This window comes from Saccopteryx leptura, chromosome 1, assembly GCF_036850995.1.
Source record: "Saccopteryx leptura isolate mSacLep1 chromosome 1, mSacLep1_pri_phased_curated, whole genome shotgun sequence".
NCBI lineage: Eukaryota > Metazoa > Chordata > Mammalia > Chiroptera > Emballonuridae > Saccopteryx > Saccopteryx leptura.
Genome location: NC_089503.1, coordinates 226342005 through 226363957, shown reverse-complemented (window position 1 = coordinate 226363957; position 21953 = coordinate 226342005). Strand labels below are relative to the sequence as shown.

The 21953-nt window shown below is 36.7% G+C and overlaps 1 protein-coding gene across 4 annotated transcripts in view; it reads right to left on the bottom strand.

Moving 5' to 3' along the window:
- Positions 1-21953, bottom strand: part of FSTL5 (follistatin like 5) — a 703822-nt gene that overhangs the window by 28439 nt on the left and 653430 nt on the right. For all 4 annotated transcript variants that reach the window (XM_066387204.1, XM_066387223.1, XM_066387213.1 and 1 more), the window contains one exon: positions 20394-20518. In XM_066387204.1, coding sequence (XP_066243301.1) covers positions 20394-20518 — 125 coding nt within the window. The remainder of the gene's footprint in view (positions 1-20393; positions 20519-21953) is intronic.

Here is a 21953-nt window from a genome sequence, read left to right as displayed (position 1 = left end):
TAGAGATTTTTGTTTTTTACCACATTCTCTTTTCAGCTCTGTGGAAATAGAGGTCTTTATCATGGCTGTGATTTCAACCCCTAATGGTGTTTTACTTCAAAGGGCCTGAGATGAGTTACGCTGTGGGACTGATGTTTACAGCGGCATATATAGAGCGTAATAGAAGTAACTGTGAGAGATTCTGTATTAATTTTTTGAGTACATACTGCTATTTTTAGTAAACTGAGTGATATATTTTAATAGAGTTCACACATTTATCTGCCTGATGCTCGTTAGGTAATAAGCATACAAAGTTTAGCATTTTTTAAGTTTGATACTGGTATTAAAAAGAAATTATCCACAATTCCATATCAATTCTTCTATGTCATCTTTTTGATAGATTGTTTTTTCTCAAAATATTTCTGGTTATAAATGAAGCACTTCACAGAGCTCACCATAGGAATGTGTGAGTCATCAGAGCTTGTGACTGACAAAAAAACAACTCTTCGGTTTTAAACCTCTTCTTATATTATATATTTGCTGAAGAGTATAATCAGCTTTCTCTTCAACACTAATATTAAAATTCTAAATTAAATTGAGCAAATAAACAAGGCTTTCCTGAGACTCATGAGTTAATACACTAAATGTCAATTGCAGATGGTGTTCTTCATTGTGTTACACTTTGATAAATTTCACTTAAAAAAGAAATATACTTTAGAGATACTAGCCATGGCAGAGGTAGGGTTCCAATTCACTTACAAAGCTCAGCAATTATTAAACATTGCTGTAAACTAGGTTGATAGTACATTAAAACTGAGACACTTACTAAAATATCCACTCCAATATACATTGTTTTGAACCAGTGAAAATATTCACTGAGTAGATGTCTCCAGAGCATTTTCAGAGAAACATGAAAGACATAAATCTCAAGCAAACAATCCAGGAGATTTATAATGAAATGTACCTGAGAAAGAAAGAAGTAGATTTTCTAACCTAAGAAGCATTATAATATTCCCAAGATTCAAGGTTTTGTTTAATCATAAGCTCTAGTCAAATCTTAAATAAAATGTAAAATTTCCCTTTGAGAAAAGACCTAGTCAATTTTCTTGACACTTAGAGAAAAATGTGGATTTGTACAAGCCATAGAGATAGATAGATGCTCAGACTGAATAAATAAGTAGTCCCATCTCAAACTGTTACCATTTGCAGGACTCTGAGAAAACTCACAGATGGCAATCCTACAGCTTTGGCATTACTCTTGCGCTGAATCAAGTGATTCAAATATCTTCAAACTGAGCTGTCTCCATATGGTCTTACAACAGCTTGGTAAGTGGCAACTTCCTGGCTCCACCGAACCTATGGCCATGGAGACATTCTCAGTGAGCTACAAACTGAGATGTAGCTCGCTGGATTTTTTTTTTTTTTTTGTACAGAATCACCATGCAGACAGACATACAGAGAAACCTGACTAAATGCATTATTTTTAAACAAATATTTACTGAGTGCTCATAAATGACACCAGAAAAGAAAAAAAGTCGCATGATTTACAGTGCACTTGAGTTCAGCCAGGATATTGATATAAATTAAGATATCTAAAGCAGAATCAGAAATCTGATTCTATTTATCTTTAGAGAAGATAAATAGTTAAGGGGAAGGAAGAAAGTATGGGGGCTGCTCAGGTTTACATTGGCTCTACCACAAGATATATGTAGATTACTTTTAAGAGCTCAGACTGCTAATGGAAGCAGGTTCAGTGTAGTTTGGATTTAATGAATATGCAATAAGAAATATATTAAGTTTTTTCTTTTTTTTTTCTTTCCAACGCATAGTTGTATTACCACAGCTCTAAACATAGAGAAATCAGTGGTTCATTGTTTAATGAATTGAAGTAGAATAGGGAAAATGAGAAGCATGAAGAAGCAGTAAAGTGTTAATTGCATTACAAAGGGGAGGGATAAGTGAACTCAGCCTAGGGCCGTGTATGAGGGACAGGGGAACAGATTAATAAATAGACCTTATAGAGTTAGACATGAGCAGACAGCAAAAAATTACTGCAGGTTTTGCAGAGACCGTAGACACCACACCTTATTTTTTCTCTGTCCCTTCTGAAATCATTTACCTTTGGAAGAGGAAAATCAAACTGATCTAAGTGATATTAAATATTGTGTTAACGGTCTCAAAGGAGTTCAGGAGCTAGTTTCCAATCTAGGTCGGTGTGAGTCTCAATGACAAGTGAAAAATAATGAAAATTGAAAATGCCAAAGGGACTCCAATTAGAGAAATTATCGCAAATTTTAGAAAAGGTGGTTTTGAGATAAGCTTTGAAGGGTATATTAGGCAGACAATGAAGAAACAAGGCATTCTGCAAATAATTGCAGATAGGCAAGAAAATGGAGTGTAGGTCTGCAGGTAGGAGTAGAGTTTTATTGCAGCAGAGGCACAGGAAAGCAAGAGAAGGGAACGTCTTAAAGGAGAGCTGAGATTAATGTGGAGAGCACATCAGCATCAGGTTTTGAACTCTGAAAATGAAAAAAAAAAAAACCACTTCAATATATTCTAATGTATTAAGTGCTAAGACATTGAATTTAGGCAGAATTGAGTTTATAGCTGGTTCCAATACTTATCAGATAAGATTTTACCATATGTAGGATAGGGATAAAAATTTAGTAGGTGATCGTTTTAAATGAGACGGTGCATAATATATTCTTAGCTCAGTGTTTGCTTAGTAAGTGTTGGATATTTTTAAACTACTATTAACATATTACATAATAATGGAAGTAATAAGAAAAAAACTACAACCAAGGAATACAACCTGAAGGCATGTAAGTAGTACAGTAAACTCAGACTAGACTATAATTTATACTTTAACGTTATACTAAAATAAGAAAATTATAGAGAATTATTAAAATGACTACTGTATGTAGGACAAGGAGATAGTTAGACAATTACTGAGGAAACTCTATTAGAAAATATGAAAAGATGGTAGGGAATAGTTTGTATTTCAAGTAAATTTCTTAGATTCCTGGCCCATTTTTTCTTAACACTGCATTCCTTTATTTCCTGTTAAATTTAAATTCTTGGTTTAATTCTGTATATAACTTTAAAAAGTCTTGAATTTATTATAATAAATAGTGAATCTCTTTACAGTATGTATGTACATTGTCAGCTTACAATAAAATTAATGTTATTATATTTTTCACTTGTATAAATGCAATAAGAAAAATGTTTTCTTAATGAATTTGAAATTTTAATAATGACTTGATGAATCAGAAGAATAAATATAACTTATCCTACTTTTGTAAACCCCAAAATATGGTGGTTCAAAAAGTGTTTTCAAGTATTTTAAAATAGTAAAAGATAAAATGGATGACTTTAAATTAGCTAAGTGGTGGTAACTTTAAAAGGATTTTCAGCATAAATGTTATGTTGGCAGGGCACAGGTCAGACTCAGAAAGTGAAAATATGATATGTAGGTTATTGCAACCTCTATTTTCATAAGGACTCTGATAATGATACCCAAACAGTGTATCTTTTACTTTACCATAACGTACATCTCAAATGACTGTTGCCAAATGGGTTCTATTCTACTATACTTTTATTCTTAACAGTCTTTAGTGCTCAACAAAATCTCTTTAAATTAGATTTCATTATTTGTATGAAAGTAGAGGTTTTTGATGTCAAAAAAGTCAAGCAAGTTAAGGCTGTATGCAAGAAATCAAGAAGGTGTGTTTAACCAACATAACAATACATGTATCTATGATCTATTAAAAATATTTCTTAGCATCATATTCTTATGTAAATTGATCTAATTTAAAAATATTCTTATGTATCAACTAAATTAATTTTGTCAGGTTTTCTAATAAAATATCTTTAGGGATTCAAAATACGTTATGTATTTGATATTAATACAACTAAATGTTTAAACGAAATATAAACAGTGTGTGTATATATATATATATTTATTTATTTTATTATTATTATTTTTTTTTGTATTTTTCTGAAGTTGGAAACCAGGAGGCAGTCAGACAGACTCCCGCATGTGCCTGACCGGGATCCACCCGGCATGCCCACCAGGGGGCGATGCTCTGCCCATCTGGGGCGTTGCTCTGTTTCAACCAGAGCCATTCTAGCACCTGAGGCAGAGGCCACAGAGCCATCACCAGCGCCCGGGCCAACTTTGCTCCACTGGAGCCTTGGCTGTAAGAGGGGAAGAGAGAGACAGAGAGGAAGGAGAGGGGGAGGGGTAGAGAAGCAGATGGGCGCTTCTCCTGTGTGCCCTGGCCAGGAATCGAACCCAGGACTCCTGCATGCCAGGCCGATGCTCTACCACTGAGCTAACTGGCCAGGGCCTAAACAGTATATTTTTTAACTAGTTCAAAATGTAAGCAGTTTTTTCCAGCACTCCTCAAAATTGATGAATAATCTTAATTTATAATTAGGGGGGAAAGTCTAGGTTATTTTAAGATTTCCTTGGCTTAGTTACATAAAGCAGCAACTATTTTCATAGAATATGCAAACCCTGATTCCCTTTTGTTTCAAAGAAACTAAAAGCTATATTGAAGTATCCAAAGTTACATAAGCATAAAATAAGCCATGTTATTGTAAAAAATGAATTACTGTAATTTAAGTTGTTTTTTCTTAAAAATCAATTATTAATACATAAAAAGATATGTAAATATTTCATTATCCCTCCTTTTTAAAAAAAATAAAGGAAAAATAAGAAAGTAAAAGTTTCCATAGTATAGTAAAAATTTCACCTATCCTTAGTCTAAACATATACAGAGGAGATTTTAAGCATAACTAACTCAACTAGCAGTTAAGATTCTCTTTAGGCAAATTTCATTTTTATTTCCCTTGAAGCTGTCTACTTTGATTATTGCGTGAGGTGTATTTACCTTACACCACTCTGGTGTATATACCAAAGGATAAAACATTGCTAGTTTGAGGTTTGTTGCCTAATAGTCTTAATACACTCCTGGGATTATGTGAAATATTTCTAATTATGACTAATGACAGATTTGACTCAATAGGCAGTTTCTCCATATTTCTACTAATTGGTGGGTTTCTCTTTTAGATTTAATTTTAAAGGTTCTTTGACATCTTTTTCCTGTACTTTAGTTTTGCCTGAACAAAATCTTAAAGAACTTTTAAACCTGACATTTATCTACACCATTTCTTTTTTAAAAAGAGAAGCAAGAGATAGAACATTGTAATCTAACAAGTGAATGTTAACAGTGAGCATTCTTACCTTAATTTAAACAATAAAGGATGAAGACAAAACCTCAGGGACACAGACAGCAGTATGGTGGTTACCAGACGAGAGGGGCAGGAGAAGGTAATAAAGGGTAAAGGGGTTAAAGATATGGTGACGGAAGATTTTACTTTGGGTTAAAAATACAATGCAATATACAGATGCATTATAGAATTGTGCACCTGAAACCTATAAAATTTTAGTAACCAATGTCACCCTCATAAATCCTATAACAAAATAATCAATTGATAACTAATTTACTTAAATGAAGAAAAATATAAATACTGGAAAACAGAATGCATTTGTCCAAATAGTTTTTGATTGACTCACAACAAATTACTAATTTCTTTTTTCTATATGGATAGACATAGTGGGGCTATAGCTACAGATGTACAGTAACTTAAAATAATACAAAATATTAACTCAGGTAGATTCAGAGTGGATAACTTCTAGAGCTACAAATTATTTTCCAGACAGAGAATATCAGTGCCACCAATGTTGTCTACCTAAAGACACTCCCCACTACCAACATTAATTTTAAATTAACTTTGCCAAACAAAATAGAAAAGTGGCCAAACAACATTTAAAAGATAGATAAGATATAGATAGATATAGATATAGATATAGATAGATAGATGTAGATATAGATATAGATATATATAATAGTATTTAGCCACAGTCACAGAACATTTCCAAAATGGTCTATTGACTATTATCAATTTATACTTGTGTCCTCAATAACAAAATTATTTATTTAATAGAGTTGCTTTGTTGAGCTATAGTAGAAGAATTTCATTCAAAAAAAAGTTTTTTTACACTCAAATGTAAAGTTTTCACATTTTAATAAAACGCCATCAAGAAACATTTATAGATTCATAAAAGAAGATGCCATGGTAAAATATCTTCCTTCAGCAAAAAGATAATACATTCGCTTAGAGTTTAAATTAGAAACCTTAGTACACATTAGACTTCTGTGCACATGTTTTCTGAGAACTAGTTAATGCCTTATATCTTTGTATCAAAATACAAGGTGGGTCAAAAGTAGATTGACAGTTGTTCATATGGAAAATAATACAATAAATCATAATACAAGAATAAAACTGTGTTTTGCATACTCACAACTGTAAAGCTACTTTTGCCCAACCCTATCTTATCGTCTAATCTATTAAATATATGTGTAAAATAGGTTATGCAATGTGCATATTAAATTCATATAATAAACTGCTTAAGTTTTTAAGATGAGTTCTGCCCCTTTCTCATGATATATTGCATTATATCTTAAATTTTGGTGTTTTTCTTTGTTTATCTCAATTGTTATATGAGTTTGTTTTTACTGCTGTTGACCCCAAGAATGAATGTACCTGTTGGAAAGGGCTTCTGGCGGCTCACTGAGCTCAAATGTATAAACAGAGCCTACCAGCCCTTGCTAAACAGGGTCCTCTCCTGCAAACCATGCTTCAGGGAGAAGCCTGCACAGAACTGCCTGCCAGCACAGTGTTTTGACCTAAGCCAATCCTTATAAAGAAGTTCCTAGAAACCTATTTCAGCCCAAAAGACTGAGACTTTCCAAGTCCAATTGGAGCATATCCTAATTAGCTTATCAAAGCAGCTCTGTTCCCTCCAATGAGGACAGTGCTTTTTGAACCAATCAAACTGTGATGATTTGGAGTCCTTATTTGCATGAGAATAGATAGCCAGGTGCCAGGATTGAGAACTTCTCATTATATACCATTTTTTTACTCCATAAGATGCACTTGACCATAAGACGCACCTAAGGTTTTCAAGAGGAAAATAAGAAAAAAAAAAAATACTTTTATCCAAATAGTGTTTTAAAATATTTAATAAAATATACCACAATAATATTTCAACAATGTAAACTCAACAGCAGTATTAACAGCCATTAGCACTGTTATTAACAAATGAGAAGAGACTTTAATGTTCAAATACTCTTCCAGTTGTTCAGGAACCCCAGGAACTCATCATCACTAGTGTCAGAATTTAGAAGTTCAGTTGCTTACAGTCACTGGTGTCACTTTCTTCACTATTTTCATATATGATACCATCTTCAGTGCCATTTAAGGCATTGCTAATGCCACATTTTTTGAATGACCGTACCACGGTTTGATTCCTTACTGACTGCCATGATGTTTTCACCCATGCACAAACTTGAGTGATGGTGGGTCTCTTCATTCGTCCAGTTGCTGTCAGATCACGATTACCAGCAGCCTTCCATTTGTTCCACTCTTCTCGCGTAAAGAGTTGAAATTGTTTGGCCCTGGCTGGTTGGCTCAGTGGTAGAGCGTCGGCCTGGCGTGCAGAAGTCCCGGGTTCGATTCCCGGCCAGGGCACACAGGAGAAGCGCCCATCTGCTTCTCCACCCTTCCCCCTCTCCTTCCTCTCTGTCTCTCTTTTCCCCTCCCGCAGCCGAGGCTCCATTGGAGCAAAGATGGCCCGGGCGCTGGGAATGGCTCCTTGGCCTCTGCCCCAGGCGCTAGAGTGGCTCTGGTCGCAACAGAGCGACGCCCCGGAGGGGCAGAGCATTGCCCCCTGGTGGGCAGAGCGCCCCCTGGTGGGCATGCCGGGTGGATCCTGGTCGGGCGCTCGCGGGAGTCTGTCTGACTGTCTCTCCCCGTTTCCAGCTTCAGAAAAATAAAAAAATAAAAAAAAGACTTTAAACAGTTTGTTAATGGAAACGTCGAGAGGTTGCAACTGGCTAGTAGGACCCCAGGAGATCACTCAGCAGATGCCGGGGTTCCACACGCTGCTGTGGTGGGTATGATTACGCTCCGCTGGTGCCCATTCGACATGTTTACCAGCACAGCGCCCGCAGCAGCTAAAACAAAAATGAACATTCGCTCCATAAGACGCATGGGCATTTCCCCCTCCATTTTTGGGAGAAAAAAGTGTGTCTTATGGAGTGAAAAATACAGTAAATTCAGCTCCCCTCTGCTCTGAGAGCATGCGTTCCTTTCCATAGAACACTGTGTTTACCTGCTTGAAGATAAAATGTTGGAGAATTTTCTCAAGAACAGAGAACAGAGCTAATGGAGCTGTCCTGTCTCCATGGGCCAAAGTGGAGCAGAGCAGAGCTAAGCTGTCTAGCCAGAGATGGAACTCATGGAAGGACTGCCTCTAGCCTGAGGGTCTCTACCCGCCCCTGCTCTCCCACAGCCTTGCTGTTTAATCACTGAGCTGTGACACTACTGAGCTGTTCCACAGCTGTGCTGCCCCACAGATGTGCTACATCATAACTGAGCTGTTTGCACTGAATCAAGTCCTTCACTGCTCCCCGAATTGGGGATTCTTGTTGGAATTGAATTGGTGCCGACCATCAGTTGACACTACTAAGCCGAGACATGGAATCTATGCAACCATATTATTTATTTGTTTAGAGTAAAATACATTTGAATTACCATTTCCAGCAAAACCCAAAATACTATGTGACAAAGGACAAAAACCCCTAGAAATTTACAATCTCTTAAGGAGATTACTGGATCCTATAAAATGGATGGCCTTATATTTTACTGAACACTTTGATGAGTTAGCATAAGGACCTCTGAGAGAAAACACAAGAGCTATTTTACTTTGCATAATAAAACTCAAGAGGCAGATCTTCACTACAGAGTGTTTCTAAATTATGTCATTAGTGCTCCATTGATGTTGTCAGTTAAAAATGTTGTAGTATCAATCTATTTGTAGGACTTATTAAATCTTAGAGCTTGGTGTCTAGTAATCACACCTGTACAAAACTTTAACTTTTTAAACTAAGGAAATCTCCACACTTAGAATATAGCTTGCTCTTTAAATCCAACTTTGTTTTCTCATACAACAAAATATCACATAGCAAATGCAGGCTACTCATCTAAGTGATTTTCTGTCAAAAGAGGTGCTGGCCTATTTGGCCTATTTGGTTCACCTACTTTGGGTACTAGGCTCTTTTCTTACAAGACTCAGAGCCCTGTTAATATAGAACCAAGCAGGGAGGCAGACAGGATTCTCTAACTTAAGAAGTTAGAGATAACAAACTAAATACAACATATAGTACTTGGCTTCAAGCAGTCAGTGGTTTTCTGTATAAGTATTTTACACTCAATGTTAGGCTCTTCTAACATGCTAAAGGTTAAAAGTACTGCTTAAAATAAAGGAAAATCCAGTAACCATAATGAAAAAAAAAAAATAGAATGACATTATAGATTAAAGCTTGAGGCTATGGTGCGTTTACTTTTTTTAGAAATAAGATGAAGAAAGTTCCCAGGTATCGATGCAGAGTAAGCTCGGCACCAACGTAAGACTGCTGAAAGTTTTACCAGTAGTGATTTGCATATGTATGTGCATACGCACTCATAAAAATAAGACCTGGCTGGTTGGCTCAGCGGTAGAGTGTCAACCCAGCATGTGAATGTCCAGGGTTTGATTCCTACATAGGAGAAGCGACCATCTGCTTCTCTACCCCACCCCTCCTCTCTCTTTCTCTTTTTTCCCCTTCCGCAGTCATGGCTGGATTGGTTTGAGAGCTATTGGCCCAGAAACTGAGGATGACTCATGAAGCCTCTGCCTCAGGCACTAAAAATAGCTTGGTTGCCAGTATGACCCCAAATGGGCAGAACTTTGGCCCGAGACAGGGATTGCCAGGTGGATCCCGATCTGGGTGTATGCAAAAATCTATCTGCCCTCCTCTCACTTGGAAAAGAAGGGAAACTGTATATACTATTTACACATACTATTTACAAACGTTCTCTTTTTCAGATAGAGAAGACCTTAGGCTCAGGGGATGTATGGATCTCAAGAAATAGCAGAACACTAACTTCTAACAATCTAGAGTTGTTGTTTATGCACAGTAGAAAGAGGGACTGACAAAGCAAAGAACTCAGGAGAAAGGAAAGGTCACAGTTTCAGAATCTACATTTCAGACATGCACCATTTGTGAGAATATAGATAGAGCTCTGGCGATAGGCTATTCCGAATCATTTTTTGGTTGGTTTGTTAGTTTATTTCTCCTTGTGGGAGGAATTAGCATATATATAAGTATGAATGAAAGAAAAATATTGAATTGCACTGAATTGTAATTTTTGTGAGATCTTTATCTGAGAACCATTTTTTGAAACAATTTCAATTGCAGCTTATTATCCTAAAATGATACTTTTTCTAAAAATGCATTGAATAATTGATATTTTAAATTTCTGATATGCTAGGATTTCAATGCAACCAGACAATTTCCGTGCTAAAATTGTGTCTCCATACACTTGGCCTGGCCATGAATCAAGTCACAGATATCCAGTTGTCTTGATATATGGGTAGCCATATATATAATTTTGCTTTAACATTTTTTGATAAAATATGAGGGAGAATGATATACTTTACTTTCACTTTCACAGACTATTTATTTTTCCCCTTGGAAAAGCTTTAAGGAAACATACATCAAGCCCAACCCCTTCTTAATCATTTCTGTGCTGTAGTTTATAACAGAAGGAGTGCTCTAGTCTTCTCTCCAGCCTGCCGGAGTGGTGCCCACTACTTATTTCCCTGTTCTTCATCTCCTGCAGTGGAGCCACAGCCCCTGGCTGTCGGGACTGGTTGATCCGAAACAGGATAAACCCTTGTATCCTCAGTCACATTTGACTGCAGGCACTCTTATATTCTAAAGCTGTCCTACTTTGGGCACATCATGAACATGCAAAATTTTTTGAAAAAATAATAATACTAGAGAAAATAGAAGGCAGCAGGAAAAGAGGAATACCAAATAAGAGATGGATTGATTTAATTAATAAAAGAAGCCATAGGAACGGATCTACAGAAGCTGAGCAGGGCTGTGGAGGACAGGACCGTGTGAACATCACTCATTCACAGGTTGTCCAGGAGTTGGAGCAGATTCAAGGTCTCCTACCTAACACACACATTGTTACATTATACTCTTAGCACTGCTTTGCTGTTTGAGGATCCTACTAGAGTGCCTCCAGCTACCCTGCTCTTTTTCAGTTCATCCAAATTGAAGAGTAACACTAGATCCACTTTCCACAATATTTCTGAATTAGCCAATCAGAGATATTCATTCAACACTAACAAACAGTATCTTGGGGTAGGTATGTGGTGGGATAAGGCAGAGTAGTACAAAGAAATTTTGGAATCATTATTTGTATCTGCATTTGTTAATTTTGTTCAGCAAGTTAAGCGCAAAGGAGGAAAAAGGTATGGGAACTGGCATATTCAAGATTTTCTATAACTGACTGCTGCTTTCAAGGCCTCCTTGTCACTGTGATTTACAGATATACTCTATTCATCTTATTGCTTATCACGTAATTATTGATTGAAATAAATAGGCACACACACACACACATCTTCACAAGTATAAAGATTACTTTTAAAACATTGCAAAACTAACCAATCAACCCACAAAGAAAAATAACAATAAAAATAACAATTTCCTAACTGCTCTATTTTTCTCTCAAGAAATGGGAGCATTCTGAAGGTAAGTATCTGGAAATTTAACCAAAAGAAACAAGAGGAGGAGTTTGAAAATCTAGGCAACATAATCAATGGTAGTGTTGGGGTGACTTAAAGGGTAGGCAAGACTTTCAAAGCATCTCAAATAGCATCACCTAAGCTGACATCTTCCTTTCTACTTACAGAACTAGTCCTGAAATAGTATGCAAATTAGAAGTAATTTCCTTCTTGTATTTACTCTAAGTATCCTCTGAGGCAATTGACATTGATATGCTTGAACTAGATGGAATTAAATGTGTCTCTAGTCACACTCTAACTTGAGAGAGGACAAAAGATGGAAGAGGCATGATTTGCAGATGTCACAAGGGTCAGGCTAGAAGTGGCACCTGTTTTAAATTGTATCAAAGATATGACTTAGTCAATGAAAATTTCAAACAATTTCCACTTATAACGTTAAGTAGCTCATGGTAAGCTCTTCTCAAGGTGAAAATATCTTGCTGCTATCCTCTTCTCAACCTTCCAACCTTTTTTATTAATGACAAGTAAAAACCTCTAAGAAAGACCTGCTGATTTGTGCATTCATTGTAGCTTATATTTTCTGGCCTTCTTGGAATCCTTCGCTAAGCTTTATCAAATTTCCTATCTCTGCATCACATTGGCCCCCACGTAGTTCTCACTTTTATTCACCACTAACCAATAAGAAGTCGTCCTTTGGAGGAATTATCAACAACTTTTCAAGGAAGGACCTAGGCAACCATTTCATCACCCATTGCTTGGGTATCTGCCTTGTTATATTCTCTTATTTTCTCAGTTCTGCTTATCCCTCTAATTTTTACGTAGAATTTACAACATGATAATGTGATAAACTATGGCAAACCATAGTATGTCTTTTCATTTCTTGTAGCACCCACAGAGAAAGTTGTATTCTTCACACAGATCATGACAAGAAATTGCCATTTTTTTCCTCTTCAGAGTGGCACCAAAAACATAATTATGCAAATGTTTATTTTTTATAAGATTTAAAATCACATTCACTTGAAATTTAACCATACCATTGTAGTACAACCACTTAACACCACCAGTTTTTCTCAAAAAAATGTATTTTCTAATTACTTTTTAATTTCTGGCTAATTTAAAAATAATAACAAAACTCACTAAATCCTCCTATGAATTAGCCATATCATAAAAATTTAATAGTAGAACTATAATATTGCTTAAATATATCTATTTACATATAATGATATTATAATAACTTTATTCTTTGGATACAAATTATGAGTAGAATAATGAAATATTTTGCTTTACATTTGTAGAGTACTTTGATTAAAAATAATAAATTATCATTTAATTCTATACCATTAAGCAGACATAATTGGTTATTCTGAGTATTATACATGCATATTCATTCTAACAGTTTCTTTTAATATGACTTATCTGGATAATTTTTGTATATAGATTTAAAAAAATCTCAGTTGAAATTCTTTACATAAGAAATTTATATTTCCATGTCATTACAAAACACAGTTCTTTTGCACAGTATAATCTCTTTTATTTTAGAATTATGATTCATGGTTTATGAATTACTTGCTGAAGTGTAAAATTTTTTATTTTATTATTATTTTTTTTATTTTTCTGAAGTTGGAAACAGGGAGGCAGTCAGATAGACTCCCGCATGCGCCCAACCGGGATCCACCCAGCATGCCTATCAGGGGGAGATGCTCTGCCCATCTGGAGCGTCACTCTGTTGCAACCAGAGCCATTCTAGCACCTGAGGCAGAGGCCATAGAGCCATCCTCAGTGCCCAGGCCAACTTTGCTCCAATGGAGCCTTGGCTGTGGGAGGGGAAGAGAGAGACAGAGAGGAAAGAGAGGGGGGGAGAGGTGGAGAAGCAGATGGGCGCTTCTCCTGTATGCCCTGGCCGGGAATCGAACCTGGGACTCCTGCACGCCAGGCCGACGCTCTACCACTGAGCCAACTGGCCAGGGCCTGAAGTGTAAGATTTTTAAAGAAAATTTCTTATTAACTACAAGTCTGAAATATGAGTACTTAATTAATACACGTTGCCAGTTAACTGAAATGTGCAGCGAAATACTGTTAAAAAAACCTATCACTTATTAAATATTTGATGAAACTATTTCTGTGAAAATGAACAAAACGTAAGATATTAAATTTTTATTCTTACCTAAAAACAAAAAGTCATAAAATTACAGAGTGATTTGAATCAGTATACTTCGATAAGCATCAGAAAATCATCTGTGGCCCTGCTTCTCTACCCCTCCCCCTCTCCTTCCTCTCTATCACTCTCTTCCCCTCTCACAGCCAAGGCTCCATTGGAGCAAAGTTGGCCCGGGTGCTGAGGATGGCTCTATGGCCTCTGCCTCAGGTGCTAGAATGGCTCTGGTTGCAACAGAGCAATGCCCCAGATGGGCAGAGCATTGCTCCCTGGTGGGCATGCCGGGTGGATCCCGGTCAGGTGCATGTGGGAGTCTGTCTGACTGCTGACTGCCTCCCTGTTTCCAACTTCAGAAAAATACAAAAAAAAAAAAAAAAAAAAAGAAAATCATCTGTGTTTTTAACTGATTTTTAAGTGATTTAAACTTTCCCTAAATAATTGAGGAGTGGAAAAATCAGCTCACATAGAGGTGTATTAAAAGTATCTACTATATAGTTTTAATGACCTCTAAAAATAAACTTAGTCAATGGACATTTATTCAGTCCCTTTCAGAAACTCAACAAGTAGCTAGAACTACTGAGGAGACTGGAGTATGATGCAATCTCTCTCATCTGACGGGAAGTTTAATCAGTGAATGGTATTCACAAGTGGGGCTCACAGGTGCATGCTTTAAAGAATGGTTGCATACTGGCCTAACCTGTGGTTGTGCAGTGGATAAGGCATCGACCTGGAATGCTTGAGGATGCCTCTTTGAGACACTGGGCTTGCCTGGTCAAGGCACACACAAGAAGCAAGTTGATGCTTCCTGCTCCTCCTTCCATCCTTTCTCTCTCTCTCTCTCTCTCTCTCTCTCTCTCCCTCTCTCCCTCTCTCCTCTCTCTAAAATAAATAAATAAAATCTTTAAAAAAATGGTTGCATATTACTCTGGAGTTTTTCTGCATTATCTCCGGGACAAACACTCATATTTAAAAAGAGAAAGTCAGGGACACAAGTTGGTTCAGTACTGGAATTCTACAGTTTTAGAGACCATTGTGATTTAGATCAAATATAGGCTAGCATTGATGTATCTGGTTTATCCCCAGCCTAGGGCTCAGGTAATCTGATTTCTATGGAAAAGTGAGGTATAAATAAAATTAAAAATGATATTATTTTCTAATAAGCTCTTACTTTATAGTATAAAATGGGAACAACTTCATGTAGGCACAGGAATGGGCTGAATTTCAAGTCAGGAGCTGAATTAGTGGGTGAGTCCAGCCCTCACTCACAAATATGTTTCCCATAGTAAAGTTAGTATCCTGAAATTCAAATTCCTCAGGCCATTCAAAAGGGACCTAAATTGGATTCTTAAAGATTTTTAAAGTGCTGAGAATTTCAAACTGTTTTGTGAAGATTGATTAGTTTTTTAAAAAAAATATCAGTTTATCTTTCAGTATAGGCTTATAAAGAAATTTTGTTCTCTATAATTCCTCAGGTCTTGCTATGTTTTACAGACTGGATTAAACCAGCTTGAGAATTATAGACACATTCCATTTATCTAAATGGAAAAAATAAGTGGAGAGAAAAAAAGACGAAACAAACAGGGGAAAATAGAGACTTTTAGCAGCATTGTTTTAGCAACATTATGACAAGTTTGAACAACTATTATGGGTAATTTAATATTCAAACATTATTTTATGCCAAGACATAGGAAAAAAATGAAGTAAGCTGGCAAATGTCACAAGAGCCAATGGCAAATAGTGTTGCCCGAACACTGAGGCTTAGATGTGTCTGACAGGATGGAAGTTCTTATTACCGCTTTTCACTGCTGGCACAATTCATGCCCTCCTGATGCAAAGCTCACTGCATGTTTGATATTTTGTCACATGCTGAGAAACCCAGTAAGGTATAAAAATATATAGACCTTCCCTCGATACTATATATTCTGGTTTAGGAAACAGTATAGCACTTTCTTCCTTCTTTATCTCCATTCCTATGAGAAACATGAATTAAGTGCCTACAGGTTTTTAGGCACAAAGGATATAAAATCCTGACACTTGACCAGGAGCTTTGCAGACATAAGTTTTTTGAAATGAGGGTGTAGCCATCTGAGAGAAAAGCAAATAAATGTGAAGAGGGATCAGAGGAAGAAAACTAATATTAATGAAAAACACATGTGTCTAACTTTCTGATTGACCTGGAAATATATATGTTGGGCAAATTAGTTTGTAAAATATGATTTTTGAGTTTGCTCACTTTTATTGTTAAACATGGCACTGCCCAGGTGAATCTGCTAATTATCTTCCTGCTCAGGAAGGACCGTTGTTATGCTAATGTTTGCTGGAGGAGGGGTCTTTGTGGGCCCAGGTAGTTTTTTAGAAGGAGGAAGAAGAAGAGAAAGAAGCCAAGATGGAAGGGAAGGAGAGAGAGGCCAGTTTTGCAGAGTAAGAAGCCATGTTGGCAGATGGGGAACAGAGGTGACTTGAGCTGGTGGGGGCCTTTGATTCTAGGGAAGCCTGGAAAAGATTCTCCTGATTGTGGAACTGGAGAATGTGTGAGTGGGTTTTGGAGCCCTCTGTGTATTTTTACTCACCAGCTGGGTGTGAGGCTAGAATAAAGGAATGACCCACCAGCTTTTGGCTCCACTGTTTCCTTACTGTCTGTCTGAATCTAAGGGGAAGTTGCACATGCCTGGCCGTGACAGCCGAGACTAATGGCCCTACATCTGGTGTAGTTTGTGGCAGGATTTGGATTAGATTGGTATGGAGCTGCCACCACCCTTGAGGGGTGGAATACAGGACTGGTTGTTGGGGTTCCTGTTGGCTGTCCTTTTGAGGACCGTGGGCTGGCTGATTTTTACAGCCTGTGAGAGGAAACCGAGAGCTCTGTGCAAGAGGCTGCCTGAGGCCTGCAAACCGAGCAGCGGAAGGAGCTGGAATGGCCACGGGAGAAAGATGCAGATCCTGGAACTGGAGCAAGCGCTGGAGAAGGAGGCCAACCAGGTTTGCGAGTTGCACCTGGAAATGGAGGAGTGTCTGAAGAAGGAGTTACGGGTTTGTGAGTTGCAGTTTGCCCTGGAAGTTACCGAGAGCCGGCAGCTGCTAGAGCCTAAGATGGAGCCGTGCGGGCACAGTGACTCTGAGTCGGTGGGAGCCGGCGTTTCCAACTCCTATTCTGAAGATGAGAAGGCTGGAATTGCCATCTGCAGACTCCAGAAGGTAACAGTCCAGCAGCAAAGTGGTTTGCTGTGGTTTTGGGACATAGGGGTGGATGATTCTGGATCAGAGGTGGAAATGTTGGTCACCATTGTCCCGTGTTCCTCGTTGGGACAGTGTCTTAAGAGCTGCCAAGATGGCAGGGATGGGGGAGGGGACCTGAGGCCCCATGTGCGTGGACTGACTCTTGGATTGTGACCAGAGGGGCACCAACTTCCCTGTTGGATGGACGTGCTTTTGGACAATGTGAAAGACCCTGATGGGGTGGGGCAGCTCTGGTGAAGGGCACCTTTGTAATTGTTGAAATTGTATGACTTGTACCATTGCTGTAATTTGTGTGATGTGCTTCATGTCCTGAACAGGAATGCCTGTGGTATGGATTGTGGATTGCAAAGTGGGCAAAAGGGGTGAAATTTTGGGCAAATGTGTTTGTAAAATATGATTTTTGAGTTTGCTCACTTTTATTGTTAAACATCGTGCTGCCCATGTCAATGGCGCTGCCCAGGTGAAACTGTTAATTACCTTCCAGCTTGGGAAGGGGCTTTGTTATGCCAATGTTTGCTGGAGGAGGAGTCTTTGTCGGCCCAGGTAGTTTTTTAGAAGGAGGAAGGAGAAGAAGAGAAAGATGCCAAGATGAAAGGGAAGGAGGGAAAAGCCAGTTCTGCAGAGTAAGAAGCCATGTTGGCAGATGGGGAACCAGAGTTGACTTAGACTAGTGGGGGCCTTTGATTCTAGGAAAACCCAGATGTGTCAGTGGCTTTGGGAGCCCTGAACGGAAAGGGAAGTGTTTTCACTCTGTGTGTTTCTTGCCCCCCAGGTGCGAGGCTAGAATAAAGGAATAAACCACCATTTTTGCCTCCACTGTTTCTTTACCACGTCTGAATCTAATGTGAACCTGCATGTGAATGGCCGCAACGGTGGCTGCTACTGGCCATACATTATACCAAGCCTAACTGTGAGAAAATGGTCTACATTCTGCAAAACACATTGTATAACAAAATCAATCGCAGCCACCATGTAAACATACATAAAATTTGTTTAGAAAGATATGATACATGAAATTGGTAGGAAAAAGATGGTATCTACCCCTCAGGTTTTCCTGATGTAATGTAAATCCTCATTACATTAAAAATTTTTAAGTATTGAACAGTTTACTTTTGTAAATACTTTTTAAAATACATATTCTAATAGAAATAATTACTTTGAATTGCAACAGGAAATTTGATGATCATGAAAATGAGATCTATATGCAGCTAGGATTACTATAATTTAATTTAGTATTCTTACAGGTATTGGCAAAACATACACATTTCACTATACATCTCTAAAAGGAAGAAAGAGTTAAGAATATCCCATGCCTACCTTTCAGACCTTTTTAATACTGCAAAGATATAACTAGAATAAAATTTTGTCTTATATGTGTTCACACTATGTAGATGCTCTAATTACTGTTAGCTCCAACTTCAGTTAGGTAGTAATCATTTTGACCCTAAACAAATGTTGTGTTCTGAAAGTATATCAATTATATATATTATACAAACAGAATTATTCATAGCACTTACTGCATCCAAAGTTAAACTCCTGCCTCTGGAAGCTATTACCATAATGCTACAATTTACTTGTTGTAAGGTAAAAGAAATACCTAAAACACTGTTAACCCTATTGGTTTCATAACCAAAGAAATTTTATCCTAAAAATTGTATTAATAGTGCATTTTTTAAGAAAATAAGCAAAGTTGATAATAGTTTATATATTAAATACAAAAATGGAGAATAAGAGAATGAAGTATACAGAAGCAAGTGCTAACAATAAATTATTGATTAGTAATTTATTAGTAATTTATCAATGTGAAAATAACAAGAGAATATTTATTAATCGTAATACTCAATGCCAATTAAATAAAATTTTATCTTTGTCAAATAAGAATAAAAACATATTTTATTAGGTAACATCCAAGTGGTACTATTTTTAGTTCATATGCTGATTTCTTTTGTTTCTGAACTATTTATTATAGTGTTTGCAGCCAGACCTTAAAAATTACTTTGATGCAAATAATATACATTTCAGTTCTATTTATTTTCCATATAAACATGTAATAATTGTGATTTTTTAAAAATATTTTATTTATTAATTTTAGAGAGAGGCAAGAGAGAGAGAGAGAGAGAGAGAAAGGCGGGAGTGGGGTCGGGGGGAGTAGTGGGAAGCATCAACTCATAGTAGTTGCTTCTTATATGTGCCTTGACCAGACAAACCTGGGGTATTGAACCAGCAACCTCAGCATTGAAGGTCAATACTTTATTCACTGTGCCACCACAAGTCAGGAGAACTTTATGTTTTTTAACAACTTAATTACTGAGCACATAATAAGCATTCTGAAAATAATGGTCAACTTGAGAAATATATTAAGCTCTTTGAAAACACATACTTGGCCACACAAAAACCTGTCCTAGATCATGTTTTGACTGTGAGCCATAATTCTGATTTATTAATCTTTCTTTTTATTTTTGCAAGTTGAATTTTATACACTTTTAGAATTCTTACACCTCCAACTTTTAGGTGAAATATTTTTTAATTTAATACAGAGAACTAAATATACACAAGAATCAAACAATGACATATATTTAGGGCAGTCCTCACTCATCAGAATTCACTTAAGAAACAGAACAAAATATTAGTTTGGTTTAGATTCACTAACACTGTTAAGCAATACTTTAAATTTTTTCAATAAATTATTATGATACATAACACTTACCAGAATTTGTGATATTTCCAAAGTCTCCCCCTTTTAGCATTTAAACGGCTTCTATAAAACTTTCATGTGATGTCACTAGAAATTACTACCTTTTACATCTTGTAAATACATAGAGATAGAACATGCCAACCACATGCTTTCTCAAAGTGCAGACCTCAAACATTTTATTTCAACCTAACTATATTTCGAAAAAAAATTATATTAATTTCTAAATGGGCAAAAGTGATGCAAGAATGTTATAGCAATATATTGAATAGATTTCTGAGAGTGATCTTTTCTTATGTCAAGGTCAAATGTCAGTATTTGCAAAAGCCTTATAAAAAGACCCTAGTGAGTATTGGCAAAATATTAACTATACAGTTGATTAAAAAGGCAATTTTATCTTTATAAATTCACTTCTCTATTAGGCTTTTGAAGAAATATATGACAAGAAATTCATCACTCATGTTGATAAATAAAAGTTCATTACACATTTCAGACAAAACTGACTCCTGTGCACTTCTATATGTCTTTGTTGGGTAATTGAAATGTTTGGTATAGTTTCTCATGGCTCTCTGTCAAGATCAGAGAGACATCTAAAGCTGACCGCTCATTTCAGCACTTACCTCATGTGGGTGATGAGGAGTGTTGTAGTGGGAATGAAGAAATCATCCACTCGGTCAAACTGCTTCCCCACTGGCTGGGTGTGGATGGAGTGGTGTGGCACGTTCCCACTGGCCATGGTTATGACCTACACGGAACACACCCTGTTTAGATCTTGGCAATGCATTCCCCTTAATAGTACCCATTTTCTTTAACTTGGAGAAGAAGAAAAAAATTCCTGGCACAAACTGTTTATTGTCACTCTCAAAATCAGGGTGACAGTTAAGCAAACTGAAATTATTATTAAGAAAACTGAAATTCTGTAATTACTTATTTTCAATGTATAAACTTCTGTGTCTACCAAAAAACTTTAAAAAAGAAATCAGTTTGTCTTGGACAGTTCCTTTCTAAAATATAAAAATACACATGTAATCGACTGTATTATAACATTTTTAACTTTGGTATAATGAGAAAAATAAAAGCAAGCACACAAATGTAAAGAGAATGGTAGCTTTCTTTCATTTCTTTTTCCTAAAACAGTTTTGTGAAGATTAATTGACGTACAAACAACTGCCCCTGCTGTAGAACAGAAAGGGAAGTATAGCACAGAAAACTACAAAACTAAACAAAACAAAAATCGTATGAAATAGACTAGATCTTAGAAATTCTAGAATAGATAAAATCTTATTTTAAAATCCTTTCCTCCTAGACATTGAAAATAACAGATTTAAGTTTTAATCAGAGGTTTCTTCTTTCCAGTGATTCATCATTAATGGGTTAACAGAAAACTTTTGTAATCCATTAAAGAAAGGATAACTACGCCTGACCTGTGGTGGCGCAGTGGATAAAGCATTGACCTGGAATGCTGAGGTTACCAGTTTGAAACCCTGGGCTTGCCTGGTCAAGGCACATATGGGAATTGATGCTTCCTGCTCCTCCCCCTTCTCTCTCTCCATTCTCTCTCCTCTCTCTCTGAAAAATGAATAAATAAAATCTTTAAAAAAAAAAAAAAAAAGATAACTGCATTTAAACTCTTTTATTTCTCATACCCCATTATGTACCTAATTCTATCAGTTATTTTTTCAGTTTCTCATACCTCCACATTTTTTTCTACTCTCTTTGCTGCATAAGCAGAGTGCTGTTAGCTTTTTAAAGGACATTCCTGTTCCTTCTCCCCTTTAAATCCTTTCCACGTACGGCCCCAAATCAAAGTTCCTAAGTACTGACTGACCCTCCAAGTCAAACAGACTTCCCTTCTTTTACTGGGTGTCTTCTTTTGTTTTTTTTTTTATGACAGAAGCAAATAGCATTTTTATTTTAGGAGTTGTTTTTTTTTCCCTGAAAGGGTCATTATCTTTTAAGTGAGTATATTTTCATTGAGTTTCCCTGAAAATTGCCAATGTTCAGTATTAATAAGTTAGTTACAAGTCAGGATAAGCTCAGTTATGTTACTGTTAAAGAAAAACAACAACAGGAAACAAAATTTTGAGTTTTAGTGGCTTAAGACATAAAGATTTTGTTTGACATGTGTCATTTTCCCTGAGCGTTTGGCAGGCTATCTACGGTTGTCATTCAGAATTCCA